The sequence below is a fragment of the Neovison vison genome, chromosome 5 (genome assembly GCF_020171115.1).
Source record: "Neovison vison isolate M4711 chromosome 5, ASM_NN_V1, whole genome shotgun sequence".
NCBI lineage: Eukaryota > Metazoa > Chordata > Mammalia > Carnivora > Mustelidae > Neogale > Neogale vison.
In genome coordinates, this window is record NC_058095.1 from 92,630,068 (window position 1) to 92,656,074 (window position 26,007).

The window sequence follows — 26,007 nt, forward strand, 5'->3', positions numbered from 1 at the left end:
ATTTATTCATGTTTTCCATTTTCCTTTGTGCTTTTTGCTAATTGTTTTTTTTTTTTAAGATTTATTTATTTATTTGAAAGACAGATTGAGAATGAACAGGGGAAGGGGCAGAGGTAGAGAGAGAATCTACCAGCAGAGTTCAGCTGAGTGTGAAGCCCAATGTGGGGCTCAAACCTAGGACCCTGAGATCATGACCTGAGCTGAAATCACATCAGCTTCTCAAATGAGTGGGCCACCCAGGTGCACCTGTTGCTTGCTTTAAAAAGATGGTTTCCTACTCTGATGATATACTTTCTTTTAAAAATTAAAAAAATTTATATCTTAAAAAGATTTATTTAGAGACTGTTTTTTTCCATTTAGGTCTTTAATCCACCTGGATTTTCTTTTAGAGAGAGGTATGTGAGGCGTGAGTTAAAAATCTAATTTTTAGGGGCACCCGGGTGGTTCAGTGGTTAAAGCCTCTGCCTTCAGCTCAGGTCATGATCCCAGGGTCCTGGGATTGAGCCCCTCATTGGGCTCTCTGCTCAGCAGGGAGCCTGCTTCCCTTCCTCTCTCTCTGCCTGCCTCTCTGCCTACTTGTGATCTCTGTCGGTCAAATAAATAAATAAAAGCTTTAAAAAAATTTTTTTTAATCTAATTTTTACCCTATAAATAGCCAGTTATTCCAGCATCATTTACTGATAATCTGTTCTTCTCCCACTGAGTTATGCTGTCAGTTCTGTCAGATACTATGTTCCCATATACTTGTGGTTCTGTTTTTAGGTTTCCTATTTATTTCCAATAACCTATTATCCCCCACAAGTTATGATTGCTTAACAATGCTTCATCATATTTGATCTGATATGACCCCTTCTTCTTCAGAATTGTCTTGGCCCTTTATATGTCCATAAGGATTTCAGGTTTAGCTTGTCAAATTCTGTGAGAAGCACTGTTGGGATATAGATGGGAATGTTATTGAATTTATGTACTAATCTGGGGGAAACTGTCATATTTATTTTTAGGTTGAAACAAATAAACTGCCAATATTTTTGACCTGCAAAATGAGCAAAAATGGCTCAAAAATTGTTCTACTAATAATTATTCCCCGGGGCACCTGGGCAGCTCAGTCAGTTAAGCAGCTGATTCTTGATTTTGGCTCAGGTCATAATCTCAGGGTTGTAAGATCGAGGCCCGTGTTGGGTTCTACACTAAGTGAAGAGATTCTCTTTCCTCCCTCTGCCTCTCCCCAAACTCATTCACACTCTCTCTTTCTCAAATAAATAAATAAAATCTTCTAAAAATAAATATTCCCTTCCAAGAATATCAAATATCTTTGAATTATTTGGGCATTATTTTATGTCATTTGATAGCTTTATGATTTTCTCTTTAAATATCTTTTCAGTTATATTTATTCCTAGATAGGTTATAATTTTGTTGTTATGCAAAATGGTATTGGGTTCTTTGAAGAGTCACCCTAAATGAATTTTGTTTCCCTGTAGGTGTTAATCATTAAAACTAACAAGTAGAACTCACTTAGAAACATGATGCTCTACTTCGTGTTGTTGAGATGAAACCATTTAATTGTAGATCTGCTTGCTTCTAGAGAGATCCCCTAAGTGATTTTCAACCACTAAAAACATAACAATTTCTGTTAAAACATGATTTATTTCCCTTTATTGAAAGAAGTTGTATCAGATTGGACCAATAGGGCACAGAGCAGGATTTGCAAGTGTCGATGTCTTCAGGGGCCGGGCACATAACATAAATGAGTTGGGGATGAGATCATGGGAGAGGGACTGTGTCTGTGGAGTGCAGAAAGCCTGTCTCCTATCTAAACATGGAAGCATTAACTTAGCTCCAACCAACTGGAGTCGGGGAATTTGAGTCCATTGCTGTCTTCTGAGGGATGTAGCTTTTTGTTTTGTTTTTAATGTAGGCTCCATGCCCAGCGTGGAGCCCAACACATGTCTTGAACTCATTACCCTGAGACTGAGACCTGAGCTGAGAGCAAGAGTTGGACGCTTAACTGACTGAGTCACCCAGGTGCCCCATCTTCTGAGTGTTTTAAAAAATTTAAATCCAATTAATTAACATATAACATATTATTCGTTTCAGAGGTAGAGGTCAGTGATTCATCAGCTGCCTATAACACCCAGTGCTGATTCCATCACGTGCCCTCCTTAATGCCTGTCACCCAGTTACCCCATCCCCTCACCTTCTTCCCCTCCAGCAACCCTCAGTTTGTTTCCTACAATTAAGAGTCCATTATGGTTTGTCTCCCTCTCGGATTTCGTCCTGTTTCATTTTTTTCCCTCTCTTCCCTTATGATCCTCTGTTCTGTTTCTTAAATTCCACATGTGAGTGAAATCATAATTGTCTTTCTCTGATTGACATATTTCACTTAGCATAATATTCTCTAGTTCCATCAACAGAAATCTGGATTTTTCATGTTAAAGCTTATGATTTCCAAATGTTGGCAACCAAATCAACCTACATAAATTTGCTGTGAGGGCCAACAGAAGCATGTATGCTGGGTAGAGTAAATATAACTTTGACTTAGAAGATGTACATGGATGATTCGTGAAGAAAAAGACCTCTATGATCTGGCCCCTGCCTATTTTTTTCCCAGTTTCTGTCGCTGCTGCATCCCTAAGGGCATCTTTGGTGGGAGGCATCCTTGTCTATTGATGGTTCATGATAAGCCTCCATGACTTTGCATGTGACTCTCTTGACCTGTCACTGAACTAGCATTCACTTCCTAATATTCAGGTCAAGGCAAATGTAGATGTTCTGGAAAGCATCTGACGTTCTTGTGCCCCTTCTTTGTTATTCTTGCATCACCTCATGCCTGCCTCTACTCCAACACTTAACGTTTTGTAGTGAATTTGCTGACTTTCTCACTTTTGTTCTCCACTGTCTTTTCATCACTGAGCCCCAGTGTCTAGAACTGGGCAGATGCTTGGCAACGGAGGAGATGGCCAAAGAAACTAAGACCATGGAAAATGGAATTTAGGGGGTGAGGAAAGGAGGGAGCTCTGTAGCATTTGCTATCCAAAGCTGAGTAAGGTGGTAGCTCACGTTGACGCCCCACATACCCAGCTCTTCCCAGTCTGTCAAGTTCTATGTCAGTTAATTTTATGATCTTAAGCTTCAAGAGCTTTGTTTGGGTCCTTGAGCTTAGAGATGGAGACTCAGGTAGTTTCATGGGTCTGTGTTAAACCATTAGCCTCAAAGGCTCAAGTAAAATTTGATGTGGAGTTATTTTTGTAGGAACTAGTACTTCAAGGAAATCTGGTGACAGTACCAGTGTAAGAACTTGAAGCATCTGTCGTGTTGGCTGCTGGTGGAGGTTTTAGATCAGAGTTTGTGACAACATTGGTCTACATATTCATCCATGGGGTGCAGTCTACATTTTCCACATACGAACACCTCCTTCAGTTTTTAGTCTTTTCAAGGGATTTTCACAATTTTATTTCTTCTCATGATACCATAAGGTGAAAGACAGTCTTGGCATTTTATACATAAATACCACATTGTCCAGAGAAGGGCATGAAACAGAACTTTAATCCAATTTACCATTGAGTAAATAAATCTGTCGATCTTTAAATTGAACTGTTTGACTAAATTAATGCACACCATGTGTTTTCTTCCTGTTCCTTCTACAAAAATCTGCTTGTTGTTTCCTAAATTGGCCTGTCAATCTGACCAGGGATTCCTGTTTCGTGGCTCAGCCAAGATTCTGTACTCCTAACTTAGAGAACATATCCATGCAATTTGGCCAAATTAATTGTCAGCATCAAAACTCTTCTTCAACCATCAGATTCCAATTCAGATGACACCTCCTCCATGAAGCTCCCCTGATCACTCCAAGTGGAGGCACCAATTTGTAGCTCATGGAATTTTATACCATTCACATTACATACTTACAAACTGACTTGTATCTATTATGTTTAAGTTTTCCAAGGGTAAGAGCTAAGTTTTGCTCATTTTCATTTTCTCTCTGGCTCATAGACTAGGTAGTTAGTAGCTGTTAGGTTTAATAAAAGTACATTTTATTATGAGAATAACAATGAAGTGATAAATTCTTTAAAGTTGGCACATGATATATTTTTGATAAACAGAAGCCATGAGGATGATGTTTATAGTTGTAAGTACATGGTAAATTGTACCTGAAGATTGATACCTTTTAAAGGAATTGATAAGCTAAGAGCTGTATCTGAACAAGGGACCAGAAGAGCCAAATATAGATTCAAGATGACTAAGGCAACCCAAGAAAACTGGAAGCTGGATGTCGGATTAACATTCCACAAAGAACACAGAGGAGACTGTGTTTATCCAGTCAAACTTCAGAGGTCTGGACAACTACGGGGAAGAGACATCCAAGTCTGGTAAGCTACAAAGACTGACAAATTTGGGGAGTAAGCAATGGTGGACTCATTCAATGGCCCTAAAAATGCAAATGATTCCAGTGTTTTCCAAAGGATCGCCACTGGGCTGCTGCTTTCTCTGCTGAGAATTTTACCCTAAGGTCAAGCCACGTGGCAAAGCACTTGCACATGAAAGAAAATAAAAGTTGGCAAGCGGTGGAATAATTTGAGACATAGTGAAAAGCAGCCTTATAATAACGTGTTATGTTGGAAGAGAATTACGAGATGTTTAAAGCACATGGCCTAAAGGATACCTGATGGGAAATGGGATCCCTTGTGAGACTGTTGGCTCTTCAGCCATGAAAAAGAGAGAAGAGAAGCTCTTAGAAAAGAATAGGGTGGATGGGCGCCTGGGGGGCTCAGTTGGTTGATCGTCTGACTCTTGATTTTGGCTCAGGTCATGATCTCGTGTTTGTACAATGGAGCTGGTGTCAGGCTCCGCACTGGGTGTGGATCCTGCTTGGGATTCTCTCTCTCTCTCTCTCGCCCTCTGTCCTTCCTGCCTCCACCTTCCTTCTAAAAAAAGTAATAATAAGATTGAGACCAGTGGTGGAAAATGCTGTATAATATTCCTCTTCACGAAACCACCAAATAAGGGAAAAGCCATAAACAAAGGTCTTTTCATTTGCGACAGTATCTATTGCTTCACAAGCCTGACTTACAAAACTGGGTTATGAGAACAGAATGGTTTCCAAAAGCTGTCAAGAAATTGTAAACTGGCTGACTTGAAGGGGTTGTAGTTGAAGTCAGCACCTTGAAACTGTGCCAAACACACATGTATTTCTAAACATTTAAGAATGAAAAGCATTCTTGTGCCCTTTCACTGTGAACTTTGCCTTTGTTCTAATGAAGTATTTCAAGATGATTCAGGCACTTAAAAAAACGTGTCCAGCGGTGCTAAGTCTATAGTTACACATAGCCGATAGCTAAAGTTTCATGGTTCGTATCTATACATTGTAAACACACACACGTGCGTGCACACACACACACACACACACGCACACACACACACACACACACATTCCTGCTGCATAGATTCTTGTCTCCGTTCAGATTTGCGGTAGTTGCTCCATGAGGCTGGGTGCACGTATCCTGCAGACCATAGCCATCCATCTGAAGTGGCCTTTCTGTGTCTAGCGAAGAGGTGTTTTTACGACCGGTCTAGTATTAGTACTGCATTGCATAGAAGTTAAAGTCAAGAATGTGTTTTTCCATCAGCAGAAGAATAAATTATGAGCATGCATACCACATGATAGTATATGGAGGCTAAAAAGAACGAGGCAGAATATTATGCACCGACATAGAAAGAGTTCCAAGGTACACTGTGATCAAAGCAAGTCCTAAAACAAAACACATAGCATGATCTCAACTCATATTTATCTCAGAGAGGCTGACTGTCCTATGTGACCCCTCTTCAGGTCTCTCACTATGATCTATGACCGTGTTTTGTCCATCATAGCAGTTACTACTATCTGATGGTAGGCAATATGTGTATAGTTCTGTTCGTTAAATTTATTACCTGGGCTTTTCCCATTAGAGTGTAAATTAAAGGTCCTGTCTGGTTCAGAGCACCTCCTATATTCCTGGTACGGAGCTAGCTTTCAGTGAATAACTGTTGAATGAATGAATGACTGAATACCATTTATTATTTGCCCCACATCTATGTGTGCCCCAACTTGCATATCTGCACATACTAGGTAAAAAAAAAAATGATAAAATTGTTGACAGGGACGCCTGGGTGGCTCAGTTGGTTAAGCAGCTGCCTTCAGCCCAGGTCATGATCCCAGCATCCTGGGATCGAGTCCCACATCGGGCTCCTTGCTTGGCAGGGAGCCTGCTTCTCCCTCTGCCTCTACCTGCCACTCTGTCTGCCTGTGCTCACTCTCGCTACTCTCTCTCTGAAAAATAAATAAATAAATGAAATCTTAAAAAAAAAAAATTATTGACAAAATACAAATCAAACAGTTGGCCTATGTTAATTCTCCAGAAGGAAATTTTTTTAGCTTATGCTATTTCTGAACTCTGTGATCTTTTACAACGAAAATGTATTCATGTATCATTTAATTTTAAAAAAGGGTAGTTTAAAAAATGAAATGATGGGCCTCCGGACTATCAGCAAAGAGCCACTGAATAAAAGTCTAAAAGATATATACATCTCCGAATACTTAGACATTTGCAAAATTTCATTATATTTGGCCATACAATGATGAAATATTTTTGGAGAAAAGTTGTACTTCACAACAATTTATAATTAAAATTTTATATTATTTATATATTATATATTTATATTATATATGTATATTTAATATTTATAATTAAATAATTATTATTAAATTATAATATTTTATAATTTAAAATTTTATAATTTTGGATTAAGGCAAAACCCAAATCCACCCCATCAGAAGACTGGCCCCCTATAGAGTGTGTGTATGTGTGTGTGTGTGTGTGTGTACACGTGTGTGTGTTGGGGTACACGATATATGTTTGGTTTGCTTTATTTTAGGACTGGGTTGAATGAGATAACTCCTTAAACTAAACAAGCAACCTAATTGCTTCAGGCTGCTTACTAGCCGGAGATAATGCAGAAGAGAAGCACTTGAACACGGGGTGGGAAGGAATGGACTTTCTCAGTTTGACTTTATCAGCATCGATGCAGTCATGCAAGCCATGCCCAAGTCCACTGACTAGGTCATCCGTGAAGACATTTATTTGTGTGCATGTTGTCCTTAATTGGATCGGGAGTCGCGGGCTGCATTAACGTCTATCACTGCAGGGCCTGGTTAAACTGTTTCAAGTTTGTACTTGGGGGGGAAGAGGAGGCAATGCAAATTCTGGACACATGGAGTAGAAAAGCCTTATTTAATTGTTCTGCTAAGAGATGGAGGCACAGTATTATCTAAGGCAGAGTGTGGCTTTTCCTTCTTTGGCCAGGCGGTCTTTGGTGTAAGCAGAAAATTGGAGACTGGGGAGGGAGATGCCTCCCATTTTAAGCGCCCAGACAGTGGCTGTTAGTTTTGGGGTTAGCGTCTTTGGACAAGGTGCAGCCCTGAGATCTGTGGGGGTGACCACTGGGAGGGAATTCCATCTCTCGTCCCGCACCATACACCTGCATGTCTCTATTTCTCTTCGTTCTTCTTCATTTCCCATTTCTTTTTCTCGGCTGTTGGTCCCTCAAGCCCTAGATGCTCAGCAGACAAAACAGGCTGCTGACCTTGGCCATGCTCAAACTACAGTTCTGTGGGTCATGAGACGTCACAAAAGAATAAAAAGTTGAGCTTCATTCACAGTCAAAAGCTTTAATGGGTATGAGGTTTCTCTTTGAGGTGATGAAAAAGTTTGGAAACTAGAGAATGCTGCTGGTTGGTACTTAGTGTCACCCAATTGTACATGTTGATGATTAAGTGGTAATATTTATGTTATATGCATTTTGCCATAATAAAGAAAAGGGGGCGAGAGGCGCTTTCTAAAATGATGTTCACATTCTCCATTTTTTTTCCCCCTCTCTTATGGTCTAAATTTTTCATTTGAAAATCAAGAGGACTTTTTAAAAGGCACAAAACCAAACTTGAACCACCAGCCCCGCCATTTATATGCATGGGCTTATACAAACTTAGTGTGTCTGATTCCCTCGGTGGGGTCTTGCTGTGGCTCACAAACGGTATATGTTTGGAGGCTTTTCTGGGCTGGTGGAAAGCACATCCAAAATATTTTCTTTGGGCAAAGCATTAAGATAAGATTAGCTACATCTTAAGAACATACAATACCTAAATAAGCTGGATGTTATCTCAGTGCAGAGATCGATTGGGGTGTCAGGACCGATTCTCCATAAATAACTTCTAGTGATTTTCATTACAAAATGGGACTCTACCCACGGGTCACTTCACTTTTCTGGGTGTGAACCGGAGAGCTCTATAGCTGTGCTTGTCAGTCTCACGGAACCTGCCTGACATTGACAGGTAATTGCAGAAGTCCGTAAAGTGACAGCCTCCATATCTCCACCGTGTCCAGGCCATGGTCAAAGTCAGGGTTCCTCTTTCCTCTGGGGTTGGGCTTGTAGCTCTGAATTCTGGCAGTGCCAACCAAGGATATGTTTTCCCTGTTATTACTTCACTGCACTCTTTTCTTAACTCCGCTCCTTTCTCCTCACCTCCTAAATGGATGTTTATCCTTAGAAAGGAACAGAGTCTTGGTTCTGCAACGTGTTCAGAAGGTCCCCTATGCATATATTGTTGGGGGCACAACTAAGCCTTGAGAATTTGTTAGAAGACTCTGGCCAGGGAGGGGAAATACTGGGATAGCCACGTGTGAAGCTTCGGGGTTCTTGGTCTGGGTACGTGGATTCCTCCACCCCTTACCTAAAAGACATACTGGAGAGAAAGGAGCAGGGAGAGCAGCTGCTTAACCAGTCTCATCAGGGGACGGATGGGGCTCAGTGGGGGTGATAGAGCGCCCAGCTTGCCCTCCCCTGCACCAAGTACATCAGGAACCTTGGACACGTCTTCATTCGTTATGCACCACAAGGGTGGATTTCATAAGAAAGAGAAGGCAATTACTCTTCAAGTTTTACAAAAGATAACTGACATTTCTGAAGTTTATTAGTACCAAGCGATCAAGTGAAGCTGCTGATTCTAACAGCCTGAAGGGGACAGGGAGCCACTTGATTATCCTTAGGCATTAACATCCGTTTTCGTTCTCTCCTCTACCCTCCTTCAGGTCTTTCCTAGATCTCTGAAAGCTACTTTACCCTTCAGATGTCATTCTGCCACCCCCAGCCCCCAGTGCAAGGACAGCTGGTCCCCTCAGTCTGAATATGCACTATAGGTACATGTATTTGGTGTCTGTGATCTAGTGGTGACAGGGAAGCTGTCCCCTTCGGGGCATTAGATAAATGGTCTTAGCGACCAAAATCCAATTTAGGAAGGAATATTAATAGGGGGTCAGAGCAATTCTCTCCTGCTCCAGCTTCAGGCTGTTTAAGAAGGAATTTACTCCTTCTAAACTCTTTGCTGTTCCCCTCAGCGTAGTGCTCTGATCTTAAAATATTCTGAAAGGTTTTGCATAGAAATTCAGTTTAAGCAAATTTGCGGATGGTTTCTCAGTTTAGGCAATCTTTACTAGAAACCATCTCAGAGCGGCGTTGTTTTCTGTCCTCTTAAATATTTTCAAAGGAAAGTTTGTTACTTTTCCCGGCATTTTAATGACTTTTTCAGAAACCCCGTTTACTCTGCGCAATCACTTGGGAGGCGGTTTGGGCCTGTGTAGAAACAACATGCGGCTAGGTAGGCCTTGCCATCTGCTCCGTACACCCCTCGTGTCCGTAGAGTGTCCCCACACTGCTGCCGACGGCCCCACCTGCTCAGATCTGTCGTAGTTTTGGACATTTTTAGGATCTCAGTGGGGAATCTGGGAAGTGTGGGAGATGTCTGATCATTTCGGAGGAACTGCAGGTCCCTTGGGCAGGTGGCCGGAGAAGTAATGATGACACCCAGGAGGTCATACGTGCGGTCTCCAAGATGACTTTGCACCATGACTCCAAGACTGGAGTCTACAAACCCTTTACATTTCTAACCCAAAAGAAAGGGACGTTTCTTAGAGGAGCTTGCTTTGTACCCCTAAGAATCAAATCATGCTCAAAGCAGCCACTGGCCAATAGAATCCATCTCCAACTTGCTACTGGGCCTTCCATAGGATATTTTTTTCCCCACCTGGTCCTCGAAATTATACTCACTTTAGCTGATCAATTCTTGGTTCACCTGTCTCTTCGAAGTAAACACGCCTCAAATACTTTTCTCTTCAACGCTCTGCACCCTATCAGCCCCTCCTAAGAATTCCGAGTGGCTTCTTCCCTCAGTCTAATTTGGAAGTTCTCCTGCCTTTATTTCCTCTTTATTTCATTTGCATTCTGCATATTCAGTGAACAAGGAATAGTTGTTGTATATGCTGCATGAAAGTAGGAAAATTGAAGCAGAAGGGATGTGTTTTTCAATTAGCTAATGTAGTCAAAGATATTTTAATCCTGTGATGGAGACATATTTTCTACTTGTCCCATTTATTCACCTTTTTCCATGTTTAGACTCGTTAACTCTGGTGCCCAACTATTCACTATTTGATGATTGTAAAGAAGTTAGGACACACGTGGTCGTGGCTTGAAGAGGTTGTGTTCATTTGAACACCTACATAAACTAATTACTTTAGATATTTGATCATTCCTATTTTAGCTTTTTCATTCACTGCTGTATTGGCAGAGGCTACATAGATAGCACCAGACAGGAAGTACTGCCTTATAAATGTTTGTTGAGTGACTAAGAGAGTGTTGGGCTGCTATGGAAGAAATTCTGAACCTTTTAAAACTTAAAAGTAACTGGATTTTGGTTCAAAATAATTTTTAACTTCATACATGGCATGTCTGCTTTTATTGTATTTTATTTATTTTAAGATTTTATTTCTGAGTAATCTCTATACCCAAGGTGGGCCTTGAACCCCACAGCCCCAAGATTAAGAGTCCCCTCTCCACCCACCCAGCCAGGTGTTCCATGGGCAAACCTTCTTTTAAAAAGTGCTTTAAATATTTTTAATACGCTGTAAATTTTTAACATTTAAAAAAATAAACTAAAATCTTTGGGAAGCTTAAGCTTTAAGGGTTAGAAATGAGAAAATATCCATTGTTTTAAAAATATGCTTATTAGCACCCATAAGGTCATTTAAACGTGCTTGGGGGCACCTGGGTGGCTCAGTGGGTTAAGCCACAGACTCAATCTCAGCTCAGGTCTTGATTTCCGGGTCCTGAGGTCAAGCCCCACATTGGGCTCCACACTCAGCATGGAGCCTATTTAAAAAAAAAAAAAAAAAAAAAAGTGGTGCTTGTGTATTCCTGGGAGCGATGTGCACCAGCGGTCAGCCCCCATGCTCAGCGCGCAGAGTTTGGTATCCCAGCCTCTGGTCCAGGCCTCGGACAGCTCGGCGCAGGCTCCGTGACCTAGTCTGCTATTTCTCCTGCGTCTACACTTCCTCATTCTTTCCTTTGTAAAACAGGCATCATAATTTATCAGACCTCTTAGGATGTTATGTGGCATGCCATGTTAAGTGAAATGCCTGGAACAGGACCAGGTACCTAGTTCAGCGCTTGTTGAATTAAACTTGCTCTGCGAAACGCCATCGAAGCCCAGTACCTACCTCTGATGATAGTCGTGAAAAGTAAATGAGATATTTGTAAATCTCACACAGTGCCTTGGTTCCTAGGGAGGGCTCAATACATTTTTATTATTTTTAATAAAGAAGACCTATTAAGATATTATCTTTATCGGGGCGCCTGGGTGGCTCAGTGGGTTAAGCCGCTGCCTTCGGCTCGGGTCATGATCTCAGGGTCCTGGGATCGAGTCCCACATCGGGCTCGCTACTCAGTGGGGAGCCTGCTTTCCTCTCTCTCTCTCTGCCTGCCTCTCCATCTACTTGTGATTTCTCTCTGTCAAATAAATACATAAAATCTTAAAAAAAAAAAAAAGATATTATCTCTATCTTCAAAGGTGTTCCAAACAAGCCCACATAAAGCAAGGGAATAAGTGACACAGTCTATGGCATGAATGGTAAATACATCAGATATTAAAGGAAGGGAAGGGTCTGATGTACTGGGCTGTGAAAGGATTCCTAGTGGAGGCAGCCTCTAGGGTCCACTGGCTGAGAAGCAAAGATTCTTTTGTTTGCAGGGGGCGGGGTGGGGGGAGTGTCGCAGGAGGAAATGGCAACACGCGGGACAGCGCAGCTCCATGGAGGCCCCCAAAGCCGGCAGGTGCTCGAGGGGGCCGGGAGGGCCCCCATCAGGCACGGGGGCCGCACGGCTTACAGGGGGTGCCCTGCTGGGGACTGCCTTGTGTCCCCCGTGCACATGCTTTCCTGGGCCTGTGCGCGTAGCTTCCCTTTGGTTCCTGCGGATGCCCTTTGGCCCAAGAAAGCACTACTCAGCAGCTTTCATAAGGTTTTCTTGAAACTGCATTTCTTCTCTAGAATGGCTGTGCCCCACTGAAGAGCTTCCTGAAAGGAAATGAGGAGGGAGGAGAAAAGCTCTCCCGTAAAGTCTTTCGGTAGGCATTTTATAACCACTTGTCCGGAGCATGAGCTCTCACTTGTGCCCTGCTTCCTCTCTCCTATTTTCTTTGGAATAGGCTAAGTTGTCATTTAACAATCCCATCCCATCCCAGACCCAAGGTCACTAAAATCCTCTCAGTATATCAGTTTATTTGAGTTGCCATGCGTTACAGCTCTCTCAAGGACTTGCAGTGTATTCTCCGGATTTTTAAACTTTAAATAATTACCTTAATTACTTTTAAACCATTATTTATTTATATATAATTCTATATTTGATATTCATAAATGAAATATATTTATAATGATATATTTCATTAAATATATTTAATTCTATATTTGTTATTTGGAAAGATATCGCATTAAATATATATTTAATTATTATTTAAAACTTTATTTAAAATGTATTCTCAATATGGCTTTCCAAAGGCTTAGTTTATTTATTTTTTTAAAAGATTTTATTTATTTATTTGACAGACAGATCATAAGTAGGCAGAGAAGCAGGCAGAGAGAGAGGAAGGGAAGCAGGCTCCCTGCTGAGCAGAGAGCCCGATGTGGGGCTCGATCCCAGGACCCTGAGATCATGACCTGAGCTGAAGGCAGAGGCTTTAACCCACTGAGCCAACCAGGCGCCCCTCCAAAGGCTTAGTTTAAAATGGACTAGTTTTCAGTCTTTTCTAGGCTGTGATCTTGGTGTTTTCCCAGTTCGGCTTTGGGATAACCAGTGAGTCAAGGACTGTCACTCTGGTTACCTGTAATCTTTGCCCATAGATTTGTAAAATAAAGAAATAAAGAATTGGTAGAAGATGAATTGACAAAAGAATTTTGAAGATGTCCACATGCAGGTCATAGTTATAGAGCCTACCACATTGGCTGCTGAATTTGATGCCTCAAATTGGAAATCTTATATATGAAACTTTATAAATACTACATGCATGTAAGAGATTATCTCCAGAGAATTAAAAAGTTCTTTTCCAAAAGGCTATAGCAGTTTTAAGGAGTGAATAAAAGGAGAGAAAATGGACGACTTAGTACAGTTGAACTTCAAAAATGCCAACAGTAGCATCGTATGATTTTCATAAAAGATTTTACGCAAGTATGTATGTAAGACGTATTTTAGATAGTCTTCTCTTGGCCTTCTGAAGATCAGAGAAAGCTAGAAGGAAGAGATCTCTATTGGATTTAGAAGTGTTTGACTTTGAGCTGAATTACTAATTAACTTATCTGATACCTTCCAACAAATTCCGACAACTCAATGGCCAGTTTCTATGTAAATGAGGTGGGTCAGAAGATAGCATTTATTCAGCGTAAGTAGGGGCAAGTTTAGTGATATTAACTCATTTAAACCTTACCACGTGGTTGTGTGGTCAGTATTCTCCCAATTGTATACGTAAGGAAACTGAGGCTCAGAGAGGAAGGATAAGTGAGTTGCCCAAATTCCCTGACCCATGAGGGCAATGGTAGGACTCAATCCTTCCCTCACACCTCATAATCTTTTTCCATTTATAGTAACTGCTTTAGCATTCCGTCTTGCCTTGTCTACCCTCTAGTCCCAGAATGGCCATGAGCTTTCGAAACTGGTTCAACCCTGATTCTTTTTTTTTTTTTTAAATTAAAGCTTTTATTTATTTATTTAACAAGCAGAGATCACAAGTAGGCAGAGAGGCAGGCAGAGAGAGAGAGAAGAGGAAGCAGGCTCCCTGGGAGGCAGAGAGCCTGATGTGGGGCTCCATCCTAGGACCTGGGACCATGACCTGAGCTGAAGGCAGAGGCTTTAACCCACTGAGCCACCCAGGCACCCCTCAACCCTAATTCTTTAACCCACATCCAAAGTATGAAAACTGAACACAAGCCAAATTTACTTCTTTCAAAGAACCCAACATCTTGCATTAACATCTCATAAAATGTATTTTATGTTCAAATTATTTGTGGGAATACTTTAAAGCAATTTACCTGATTTCTTTAATATAGGGCTTCTTGGCATCTTTACCATACTAATGTGAACTCTGAACCTCTAAAGGAAGGATGCTACAGGTACTGTTACACAAACCGTTTTATTTATTTATCCTTGTATTCATCTTTTGGTTTTGGTAGAATACGTCAAGGTAGAATGCCTCAGGAATAATACCTCAAGCATTCATTTTCTATGAAACTGCCCATCTTAATAGTGTGTCATCTTGGGCAAATCACTTTACCTCACTGGGCCTAAACTTTCTATCCTACAAATGGGACCAAAGATATCCCAAAGATCCCTTCAGCTTTAAAAATTCTATGATACAGCTTCCCCAACCACCCCTAAGTGTAAGCATTCATGCTCCCAGGTGAACTTGCTAAGACTAGAGTAAGATTTTCTGAAAAACTCTCATTCATTCATTCATGAAACATTGATTGATTGCCAAGCACTATGCCAGGTTCTGAGGATAAAAAGAGAAATTAGATACAAACAAGACAAAAAAGATAAATGACCTAGAGTCTGCCCTCAGGATGAGGCATGATAAGATGATAAACATGTAGGGATACGGAAAGAGAGCAGTAGAAGTATGTATGGATAATACACAGATGAACTGATGATTGTAAAATAACTCAGTAAGACAGAACGGAAACATTTATAAATGATAAAGACCACTAGAGGATCTGCCCCTTCCTTGCTGGGGCCGAATAAGGCTTTCTAGAAGAAGAACACCCAGTCTGGGTGTTAAAGGGCAGGTACGCGTTAGATGAAGGGAAGGTACTCCAGGCAGAGGGGACACGGGAACAAAAGCAGCAGAGAGGTTGAAGAAGCATGTGTGCCGCGATCCACAAGGGTTTGGCAAGTGCTAGAATATAAGGTTCAAGGCAGGGGAGGGGAAGCACGGAGCTGGAGAAGTAGGGAAGGCCGGTTATTGAGGTCCTTGTCTGTGAGAGAGCTTGAACTTGGTCTTGGGATAGAGAGCCAGGGGAAGACTTGAAACAGGGAAGTGAGGAGATCACAGCTGCCAAGATCTTATCCAGCTGTGTGGAGAAGATTCCGAGAGAGGAAAAAAGAGGTAGAGAGTCTGGAGATGTTCAGGAGACCGATCGTGAGCTCCTGAACACACAGAGGGACAGCAAGGGAGCAGAGGGAAGGCGGAACTTGAGAAGTATTTCGTATTGAGTAGACATAACCTGCTCAGCCTGGTGACAAATGAGAGAAGGACGAAGGGGAGGTCAGCAGCTTCTGGTTTGGATGATGAAGTGAATGACGTCAGTAGGACAGAAGGCTCTGCTCGGTGGAGAAAAGGGACGTGACGTGGTTAGTCTGGCATCAGCTTCGTGTGAGGCATTTCTAAGATGTCTTAAAATCAGAGCTCTTTTCTACCACCAGCCCTTTCTGTGCCTCACCCTCCAGGGGAGATTTCGTTTTGCGTAGAGAATTCACATTCAAGGACCATTCCATAGTGGTCATCGTTTGATTTAGGTTGTTGGGATATTGTGAATAAGTGGTACTCTTTAGTTTTTCATGTAAATGGGATTATTCAGCAAGATTATAAAGAAGTTCATTCTAATCTTCATGACAAAATCATGAAGCAGGCAACAGAGAGCGTTGATACTTACTGATTTAAGTCTAGTTGTTCTTAGATGTATTTTTTACTTGAAAGAAAATTAACACGTGACTGCTAGTTTCACTGGTTGTTTTGTTTCATTTTGTTTTGTGTTTAAGCCGGTATTCTCTCATTTAAAAATATTCTTCTTTTTACCAAATCATGAAAACTGATAATAAGTGCATCAAAAAGATTATAAAACAGCTCTGGACTTCCTGTCTATACCAGCTGTTCAAAGTTCTGCCGCACCTCAAACCAAGGAGCACACTCCTCGCTTTGCCTGTTGTCAAGTTGAACAGACACATTGTCTCAGGTGCTATTAGCATCTCTTTACCAAGGCACCCTTTAAAACATACTCCGCATGGATCTTTCCCGCGAAGTGCAGAAGAACAGGCTCAAGTTGCTCTCAGCATGAACCTGTGCTCACTGCCCAGAGGTTCTAGAGGTCTGAGAGGCAGGGAGAGGAAGGGAGAGGGAAGGAGAGGATGATGAGACAGAGGAAGTCAAGGAAAACAAGCTCTCTTACCCGGTTCTTGCTGGATTTTGTGGTTGTTTTTAAACCAGGTTATCTGAGGCTCTGGGACGCCGGTAGCGTGACAGTCTAGGGTAGTGGAGCTGCTGATGGCCACCGTGTGGTCACTGAGGTTTCGCAGAAGGTGTGGCGCTTCCTGATCTGGTGAATAAAGAAAGGGGATGGTTAATCCTCGTCACCTGTGTTCCCCCTTCTTAGCCCTGCACAGAAACACTTCACAGATACAAACAGCAAAACTCCACCGCATGGTTTCATTCCTATTTTGCTCCCTCAATGTTTCTTCTCTGTGTAATCTGCATCATCTCTAGGAAATTCTAATGTACTGACGTTTGTTAGAACACACGGTAAAATCGAGAACAAAATGCTATAGGATTCGGTAGCACGGGTTTCACCTGGCTAACGAGTTTTCTTCCTTTCTGAGACCTAAGGATGTTGCATCCTCTATGAGCAACGAAACAGGACAACCACGATTTTTGGATGGAGGCTTAGAGTGAATTTTTACATAAAGATATCCTATTAGAGCGATGAGCTTAATGTAATTTTGCAGGTATTTTTCTTGATGTGTTTGTGAGGCCGTGTCTGTGTGACTCTCTCCGTAGTCACCTGAGGTATGAGGCAGCAGACCAAACAGGAGAATTTCTTGAACTTTGCAAGCTTTATTGATTATTTCTTTCTTCCATTCCCTTCCCCAGTGCGAGCAACCAAAGGATTCATTCAAGAGGCAGAGGCATAGGTTTGTAGTTTTTGCACTATATAATAGTACAAATATTGTATTTTATATTATTTTCTCTTAAAACATACAAATATGATACAATACAATTTATTTTAATAAAATGCCAACCAATATAGTACAACAAAATGAATTTCATACATTAGGATGCAATACATTACAACATGAAAATCCCACATCGGAACAGCAGTACCCCCAAAGGCCCCAGTTGAGTACAGTGTCTCTATTTAACGAAGTAGTCAGTCCTGCTGATGTGGATACATTCTAGCTGGGCGAGTGCTGGATTGGCAGCTGGAGCTTCCAAGGGAAAAGAATAAAGACAACTCCTAACGTCTCTCCCGCGTCACCTAACACCCTCCCGCGTCATCGTCTTCACCCCCTCCTGTTGCGCATCCTGGAACAGAAATCAAAAGGCGTTTGGCATGACTTACACATTCTGTGCCACTGGCTTCAATTACACAGTCTGAGCTGTCTCCGACCACTGCGGATTTCCTCATCTTAGTGTACTAACACTGTGAAAGCCGCTTAGGAGCGATTACAAGGCTAGGAGAGGTGACACAGGGCAGAGGCTTGACCCTGTGTCCCCGCAGGGTTGCTGCGGACGCTCCAAACCTTTCTCTTTTTATTCCCGCGGGGAAACTCTCAGGATTTGCATTCATTCGAGCAATTCCGAAATCTCAGGTTAAAAAGTATAGTATCCTATACCTTTCAAGGGGGAACAGCTTTCTCATTAAATTTTGATTTCCAGAGCGCATCCCTAGCTCTTTCCTCGTTTCATACAAAAGGAAATCGGAAGGCTAAAAAGAGCGTTGGAAGGAGGGCCCTGATTTAGAAACTCTCAGAGCGTGGAATGAGTGATCACGATGGCTCTTTTGCCTTCTGTCTATGTATCTTTCTGGTCTGTTCTGCACCGCACCCCATGACCAGGCAGAACCATTTCAACATTTCTGTTTGCTGTCTGTGCTAAGTCTGTCAAATGGTGTTTCCTAATTATAAATGCAGCCAGGTATCAAAATCTTGAATCCTGATAACTTTTCACAAGCTTGATTGTTACAATCTTGACATTTTTACACAGTAAAGACTCCAAAAGGATCAGTGCAACAGGACGAGATAAAGAAGAACAGTGTCATATTCCCATGTAATATCTATTACAGTGGAGAGCCAAATTCGACATATATCGTTTAAAACTCAGACACAGTTCATGGAGTTATATTTTAAGAGCTTTCCTTACCACAGTGACTGTTTACCATGCACTAAATATGATAAAATGATCAATCATTGTCCACGGGCCTTATTATAAAAAGGAAGCCTGAATATAGGGCCTACAACACCCAAAATTATTTTCATAGCTATAAACTACAGCATCATCAACAAAGACAGCATTTGACCTCCCTGACAGGTGTACTAGCAAACACTTATATGTAGGAGAATGGTTTATTTTAACAGAAATATACTGAGAACTCCCAAAGGCCCTATCTGTCTTAGACAAACTTCAGACAAGAGAAGCAGCAAAAAGACTGCAGAATAAACATAGGACTCTCAATTAAATACAAAGTTCATATAAACATGTCTGAAACACACAGTATTATATTTTTCCTTGTACCCATTTCTGGAAGAAAAAAAAAAAAGCTCTCCTACGTGAACTATCTCATTTTTGACTGGTTTCTCAATGACCGATCAACCAAGGAATCATTGTATCAATTCCCCTTTATACTTTATAACCTGTTTTGACATTTTAGGTAAGAAAAGTACATTGAACCCTTATTATTAACCCCAAGTGATGTGATGGAAATAGGTAGCTGCTTTCCCAAACTTAACAAAGTGGAGCTGATCCCTTCAAATGGAGAAAATCAAAATTAACAGAATATTTCTGCTGGTTATCAATAGCCAAAGATAGCTCCCTACCGGGTTCTTCTTTCAGCTTTTAGTGTTATGGCCCCAAGGATCTGCCAGGTCTCCTAAATACATAGCTTCTCTTCTTCACTTGGACTGGGGGCTGAGGAACCAGCCTCATGCCCTCTACTCCAATTCTGTAATTCTCTATATTAGGCTCTTCTTCCTCTCTTTTTTTCCCTACAATCCTCCCCTTCCTCCAAACCCCAAGGAATGACCCAAACAAAACAGAACCCACCCAAAAGATTTTTCTTTTTGAAACTCTCTGGAGAGATGAATTACACAGCAAACAATTACTCTGTGGAATTCTTAAAATCATCTCTTGGAAGTACTTAAAATCCTCCCCTGGGAATACTAACACCCTTCCCCTCCCTGCAAAACTGCAGGCGCGGTTTTAAGGGGGAAGGCAATGATGATAGCTTCTGAGTGTCTGCGTCACCGTCTTTTCAGAAGCAGCCCCTCAACCATCCCATTTGCTTTTTTGGCTTTAGTGAAAATGGAGTCCCCACGATCTGTGGCACCAAGGCATTGTTTCCTGAAGGAACACGCTGGCTTAGAATGAACAAAGACGCCAGGCAAAAGAGCCATAGGTAACATTTCCAGATACAATTGATTATTCTTTCCTCTGGGCTGACAACTTCCAGGTTACTAATTGTTTTCAGAGCATTTGGGGCGCCATAAAACTGGCATTCCGGGGAAACGCTATTGTTTACTCTTTCACACTTGACAAAAGCAATTCCCACGTGAAAGACAAGTTTAGCCGTGGGACAGCGGCTGTTACCTAGAGGAGGAAACAGTCTGGTGAGTTCCCAAGCCTGAGAAGTTGTCATATTGTCACCTTCTATCGGGCTGCCCGGCCACTGTGTTCTCAGCCGTGGCTATTTCGGTCACTGTGGCTTGTTTTCCAATAGTTCACTCAAGGCACATATAATGATCAATCATAAATGAAAACAACAGAACAATGCATAGTAAGTTGGTGAAAAAGTCACTTTCCCCTCAAACACAAGCTAGAGAGAGGAGATTTCCATCTCTCCTGATTGGAAAATGAGGTGGGTTTTTTAAAGGTTCTGAATTCTGCTTCTGTAGTTTTGCCATTTCTTAATCCCCATAAAAATCCCATTAAGAAAGTGGACTTTTTTTTTTTTTTAAATGGCCAAATCATAGATTTACATTTAGAAGAATGCATTCAACCATAAGTCACAAGAGCCTTGATTTCCTTGATGACCTGATTGTGGTATGTATGTCTTTGAATGCCATCAATTATAGGAGAGGGTTTTTTAAAAGAACAACCAGAGGACATATCTAAGTAAGATGAAGGCATGATGTCCATTTTTGGGGATGCGGTCAGTAGCTAGATAGTCCACTCAGAGGCGGTGAGCGGGGAGCCTGCCTTGGCTAGTCGGCTGGCTACCCAGAGTGCACAGAGCCAGGATGTGACCTTGACCCAGGTGGGCATTCTGAATTCATACTGTGCTAAAGCTTTAATTACCTCTGGATTACACCGACATCTTGCACTCCTGGGGCCCATTTTAGAAGCTCCAGTCTAAGATTAATGCGCTTAATGTAAAAAAAAAAAAAAAAAAAAAGCATTTTCAAATAAATAAGCATTATCACTTGCTTCCAGGTGCTATTTACAAATCGAGAGCGGATGAAATAGTACAAAATAAAACCAGGCAGAGGTCCGGTAAGAGTCTCAGATTCAACTGTACTCGTTCTGAGCTGGCAAATTAACTTATTCATGTCCATCTTTGGCAGAAACCAGCATTGGTTTAAATTATTCAGTTTGCGTAGCTTCGAAACTTAAAAACACAGAGAGGTTGGCATCAAAGTGGGAGGAAAGGATCAGTCCCAAGTTGTTGTCTATCAGGCAGGAGAAGACAGCAAAGAGCAGAACAACAGAGAACGCACTGCAGGGATCCTCCAAATCCAAAGGCGCACCAAGTTGGCCCCAGAGAGCAGAGCCCTCAGCCCAGAGGTGGGGAGCCCAGAGCTGGGACCTCGGGAGCTCATTATCACTTATCATCTCCAAATTCATTTTGGGAGGAGCATCTCCTCTGAGCCGGAAAGTTAGCAACAGTGACAATAAATCAAGATGATATGAGACAACTGTTACTTTTTAATGAGTCCTTTAATGTTTTACATTATTTTGTGTGGTACAATCATTCCTTGTGCTTTTAAATTTGGAGATCCGAGAGAAAACAGCCTTTTTGTTGCAGTGCTCACCTCTAATTGTAACTTCTTTCTTCTGAAGGATTTCTTCCCCTGTGTATATGTTCCTGGCTCTGCAGGCATAGGTGCCTGAATCTTCCAGGGAAACGTTCTTGATGGTGACATTGAGAGTGATGGAGTTCTCTTTTGTGATGGCCATTTTCTGCTTGCTGATGCTGTGGTGCATGGTTCGGTTTTTAACTGTCCGCAGCAAGATCCAAGTAATGTCTCTATATAAGAACTTGTTAACTGTGCAAGACAGTTTCAGGTCCTCTCCTTCTGTAGGCATTTTTTCCAAGTTAACATGAAATCCGTTTGGCACGTCTATAAAATAAGAACAGAGAACTTCAGTTCATAGAAAAATCAGTGTCTCCTCTGGAGATTGTCACAGATCTTAAGAACCGTTCTGACACACATTCTCTCAGTATCGGCATTAAAAGAGTGAATACTTCTCTTTTCATGTTAGGGGAACCGATCAAACCCAGGTAGGAATCAACTAAGTCCATTCTGCCAGAAGCGAGGCAGCAGGTACTAAGCAGGCTGGTTATTAGGAGGGCACATTTTTCCCTGGTTGCCCCCAGTGCCTTTTCTTTTTCTTTTTTTTTTTTAAAGATTTTATTTATTTGACAGAGAGAGAGAAATCACAAGTAGGCAGAGAGGGAGGCAGAGAGAGGGGGGAGGAAGCAGGATTCCTGTGGAGCAGAGAGCCAGATGCGGGGCTCGATCCCAGGACCTGAGATCATGACCTGAGCCGAAGGCAGAGGCTTTTACCCACTGAGCCACCCAGGCGCCCCCCCCCCAGTGCCTTTTCAAAGCGCAATTTATTTTACATCTTGGGGTGACAGCCACATTCCCCATTCCTGTAATACATCTGGAACTTCTACTGGTGGGTGAGCGGGTGAAATAGGGAAGTCCTAAGAGAGCAATCTGTACTAAAAACCAAGGGTGGTGTTATGGTCAGACTTATCCAAAATATGCTGTGACCAGGAGAGAAGGGGAAGTCCCAAGTACACAGCAGGAGGCTTCAGTCCTGTCAGGCTACCACTTTAATCCTAAATTTCTCCAGTGAAAACAAACAAACAAACAAACAAAAAACCCGATTTCCCTAGTTTCCAACCACTGGACAGACAGTATCCCTGCCTGCTACTGTGCCATCACCTTGCCTGCTCTTGGTGGGCACAGTGGGTAGAAACGAGCCACAGTCCTTGCTTAGGTCCCCCCTCAAGGGGATCATTCTACTCAGATGTCAAAGAACAATAGGCAGAATCTGAAAGAGTTGCCTGATTTCAGAAGTGGAGGTGATGGGGGAGGGAGGGAACAATTTTTTTAAAAAATCACTTTTCCTCTCAAAAACAGTAAAGGTTTTCAGAAAGTGAATATGCCATTAAAAGCCATTTGTAGGGACCCCCGGGTGGTTCTGTTGGTTAAGCATCTGCCTTTGGCTCAGGTCATGATTCCAGGGTTCTGGAATCGAGTCCCACATTGGGCTCCCTGCTCAGCGGGGAGCCTACTTCTCCCTCTGCCTGCCACTCTCTCTACTTGTGCTTTTTCTCTCTCTGACAAATAAACAAAGTCTTAAAAAAAAAAAAAAAAAAAGCCATTTGTCTCTTGTCAATCCCCAGCTAACCTTCATCGCCATCTCCAGCAACACCTCATGAGCTCTCCTCCTCAGCTTTCTTACTCTGGACTTGTCACTTAGCTTTTGTACTCAGAGTTCCCTAGTCTCATTTTGGACCATTTCCCCAGAGGATTTAAAAAAAAAAAAAAAATTGGTTGCTGGCCCCGAACTGACCTGCTCCCAAAACCCTCCCATTGCTTGTTACTTAGTGGCGTATCTGTATTTGAGCGAAGAATTTGGGCCAACATTTTACAAAGTACTTTGAAGATGAAAAGCGCTATGTTCTGCTATTATTATTATTATCCGTTGCACACAAAGCTATAAAGAAACCTTTAAACCTTAAGGGGACAATAGTCCAAAATTAGATATCATATCAACTCTTTCCTAAATCCGACTTTGCTTGTTTTTCTGATTTTTCTGGGCTTTGGCTTTATTATAAAGTGTCACGTCTGAAGAAATGCCAAAGTATTCATTTGAAACCTGGGAGCAGGGGGTAGCAGCGGCTTATGAAGCTGTGAGTGGCTGGAGAGACAGGAGACCAGCAGAGGTTTTCCTGCTTTTAAAATGAATATCTAAGAATGTGCCAGAAGATGCAGAAGCCGCTGACAGTCATTTTTAACATAACAATAAGGTGTCAGAAATAGCCCCTCTAATTCAGCATCTTTTTATATTTGGGACCTTTTCCAAGCCTGCAGAGTAAAACCTCAGCCGTCAATTTTACACAGATACCCGAAGTATTGTGCACTGACCGCGGTCAAATCATTTCTTCAAAGACCATCCCACAAGCTTTCCATTTGTTTTGAGGTCCCGTCCTGGTGATTAGAACCCAAGCGAGCCCAAGTAACACCATTGAGATCATGTAGAGTTTCTATTTACTTTAGTGATTTGAAACTTCCTGTGGAAATAGCTCACAGGTTTCCTGATGGAAGATTTTGTTTATCTTTGCCAAGCACCACCAGGAATCTCAAAATAAAATGCATTTAGTGACACTGGGAAACCAGGGAGATAAGGCAGTGCTGTTCCTGTTTCACCGTCGGTAATTGCTAACACACCCATGGTCATGCGGAGGGCTAGCGAACAGCAAACACACACACACACATAGGAAAAGAAAAGAACCAACTGGATTTTGAGGTCTGCTTCTCATATGGGGGACACTGTCCGTGAAGTTGACTTGGTTCGTGTTCCTGAACAGCCTCTTAGAGATGCTTGTCCATTTCTCAGGATAACCCCTTTGGCCTTCTCTTTGGAGCCATAGAAGATGATAAATAAAATGTCCTAACACTAGTTAATGAATCCAGAGGGAGTTTTCCTTCTAATTCATGTGGATTTTTTTTTTTTTTTTTAAACAGCCTGAGTACAAAAACAGACCCAAAGAATTGCCTTCTAACAAAGTGAAAGTAAGAAATCTTCCCACACTTAAGTGTCTGGGCAGATTTAACACAATCCTCACTGGCGCTACCAACTCTCATCCTCTTAATGCGTAGACATTCACAGCATCTTATGGGGTATCGTGGAGAAGAATCCTCTTTGCTTAGAAGAGACATTCAACTTAGGGTTGGGGGAGGAGTAATCTACTTACACAGGTGCATATACTGGGGGGGGCATACTGGCTTGGTTAGATCAAACCATGTGAATTAAGTTCATGAAACAGACAAGCATAGAAATCAACAGGCGGAGAGGGGTCTCATTTGTCAGGTGGTAATAAAGAAGGCTTTCCTTCTACTGAAGAACAGAAATAACATTCTCTAAAGGGCTGAGTGCTTACTAGAAAGTTCTGCTTGTTTTAAGTAGATACTGTTTACAAGGGAATACCAAAGTTGAGAATAGAAGCAGTGGAGAATTCTTAAGGCCACCGCTAACTCGGTTACATCAGTTTGGAAGGCAACCTATGTGAGCTGTTGTATTTTAAGGAAGGGGCAACATGCATGACGTGAAGATCAATAAGGATCCAAATCTAGATCTTTTGATTTAGAACAGTTGAATCTTAGATCTCTCAAAGCAGTCCTTGCACGAGGTCAAGCATAAACACCGAGTGAATGTACATTCACTTTGCAGAAAACACACATGTAAGGAGCAACATCCCTAAGACCCTCTAGTTTTATCTCCAGTGAGAATAAATCTCATGACAACAATTTAAGTGAGAAAAAGCCAGTCATTCATTAAAAAGGTAATACATGTAAGCAAATTAATGTATGATTACCAAAAACTTGACTTTTTCAGGATTGGCAGAAAAGAATTCAGAGCAATTACATTCTGTTTCAGTGTAAGGTTAAAGCTCTTGAATTTCTAGAGGAAAAGCATTGTAAGCCTTGATTAGGCATGTTTGAATTGAATTCTCATAGCTCCTTTCTATGGACAAATCTTGATATCTAGGAACGGTTTGTATAATGTATAACCATCCCATGGTTATACATTGTACAGTGTGGTAGGAGGTAGGAGGGCATCTCTGTCTGAACAGGTGATCAGCTTTGTCAGTAATACCGCCGCACACAGACAGACACGTAGCAAATGCAAAGCTCAGTGGGAGTAGGCTAGGTATTGGTGTTGCAATTAAGGCTGGGCATCAATTCATCTTTCTTGAGGACTCTGAATAATAAGGAAATGAGCACAGCATCCCCCTCTACTCTTGGTACCTCCACTTCCAGTACTCCCTTCAGATCCAGGCAAGCAGACCCATCTAAAGGCTCTATTCCAGCTATCTCCCTCCTCACAGCATAGAGTCTGTGGGGTCAAAAAAGCATGCCACCCCCACTTCCATATCTTGCTTGAGGTGCTTGGGATGCCACAATTCCCTGTAAAGGTGATCCTCAGTCTGTTTCTAGACTGTCAAAGACCTCTTCCCATGTGGTCCATATACACTATGGAGTGTTATGCCTCCATCAGAAAGGATGAATACCCAACTTTTGTATCAACATGGATAGGACTGGAAGAGATTATGCTGAGTGAAATAAGTCAAGCAGAGAGAGTCAATTATCATATGG

General features: G+C 41.8%; 1 protein-coding gene across 2 annotated transcripts in view; it reads right to left on the minus strand.

Annotated features, from left to right (window-relative positions):
* FLT1 (fms related receptor tyrosine kinase 1) overlaps positions 1–26,007 on the minus strand; it is a 177,184-nt gene that overhangs the window by 55,596 nt on the left and 95,581 nt on the right. The window contains exons 13-14 of one of the 2 annotated variants that reach the window (XM_044249518.1): positions 21,424–21,732; positions 16,572–16,718 (exon numbers count right to left, since the gene is read on the minus strand). In XM_044249518.1, coding sequence (XP_044105453.1) covers positions 16,572–16,718; positions 21,424–21,732 — 456 coding nt within the window. Of the gene's footprint in view, positions 1–16,571; positions 16,719–17,311; positions 17,702–21,423; positions 21,733–26,007 lie in introns of those variants that run through there. The other variant, XM_044249519.1, reaches the window with a different exon arrangement.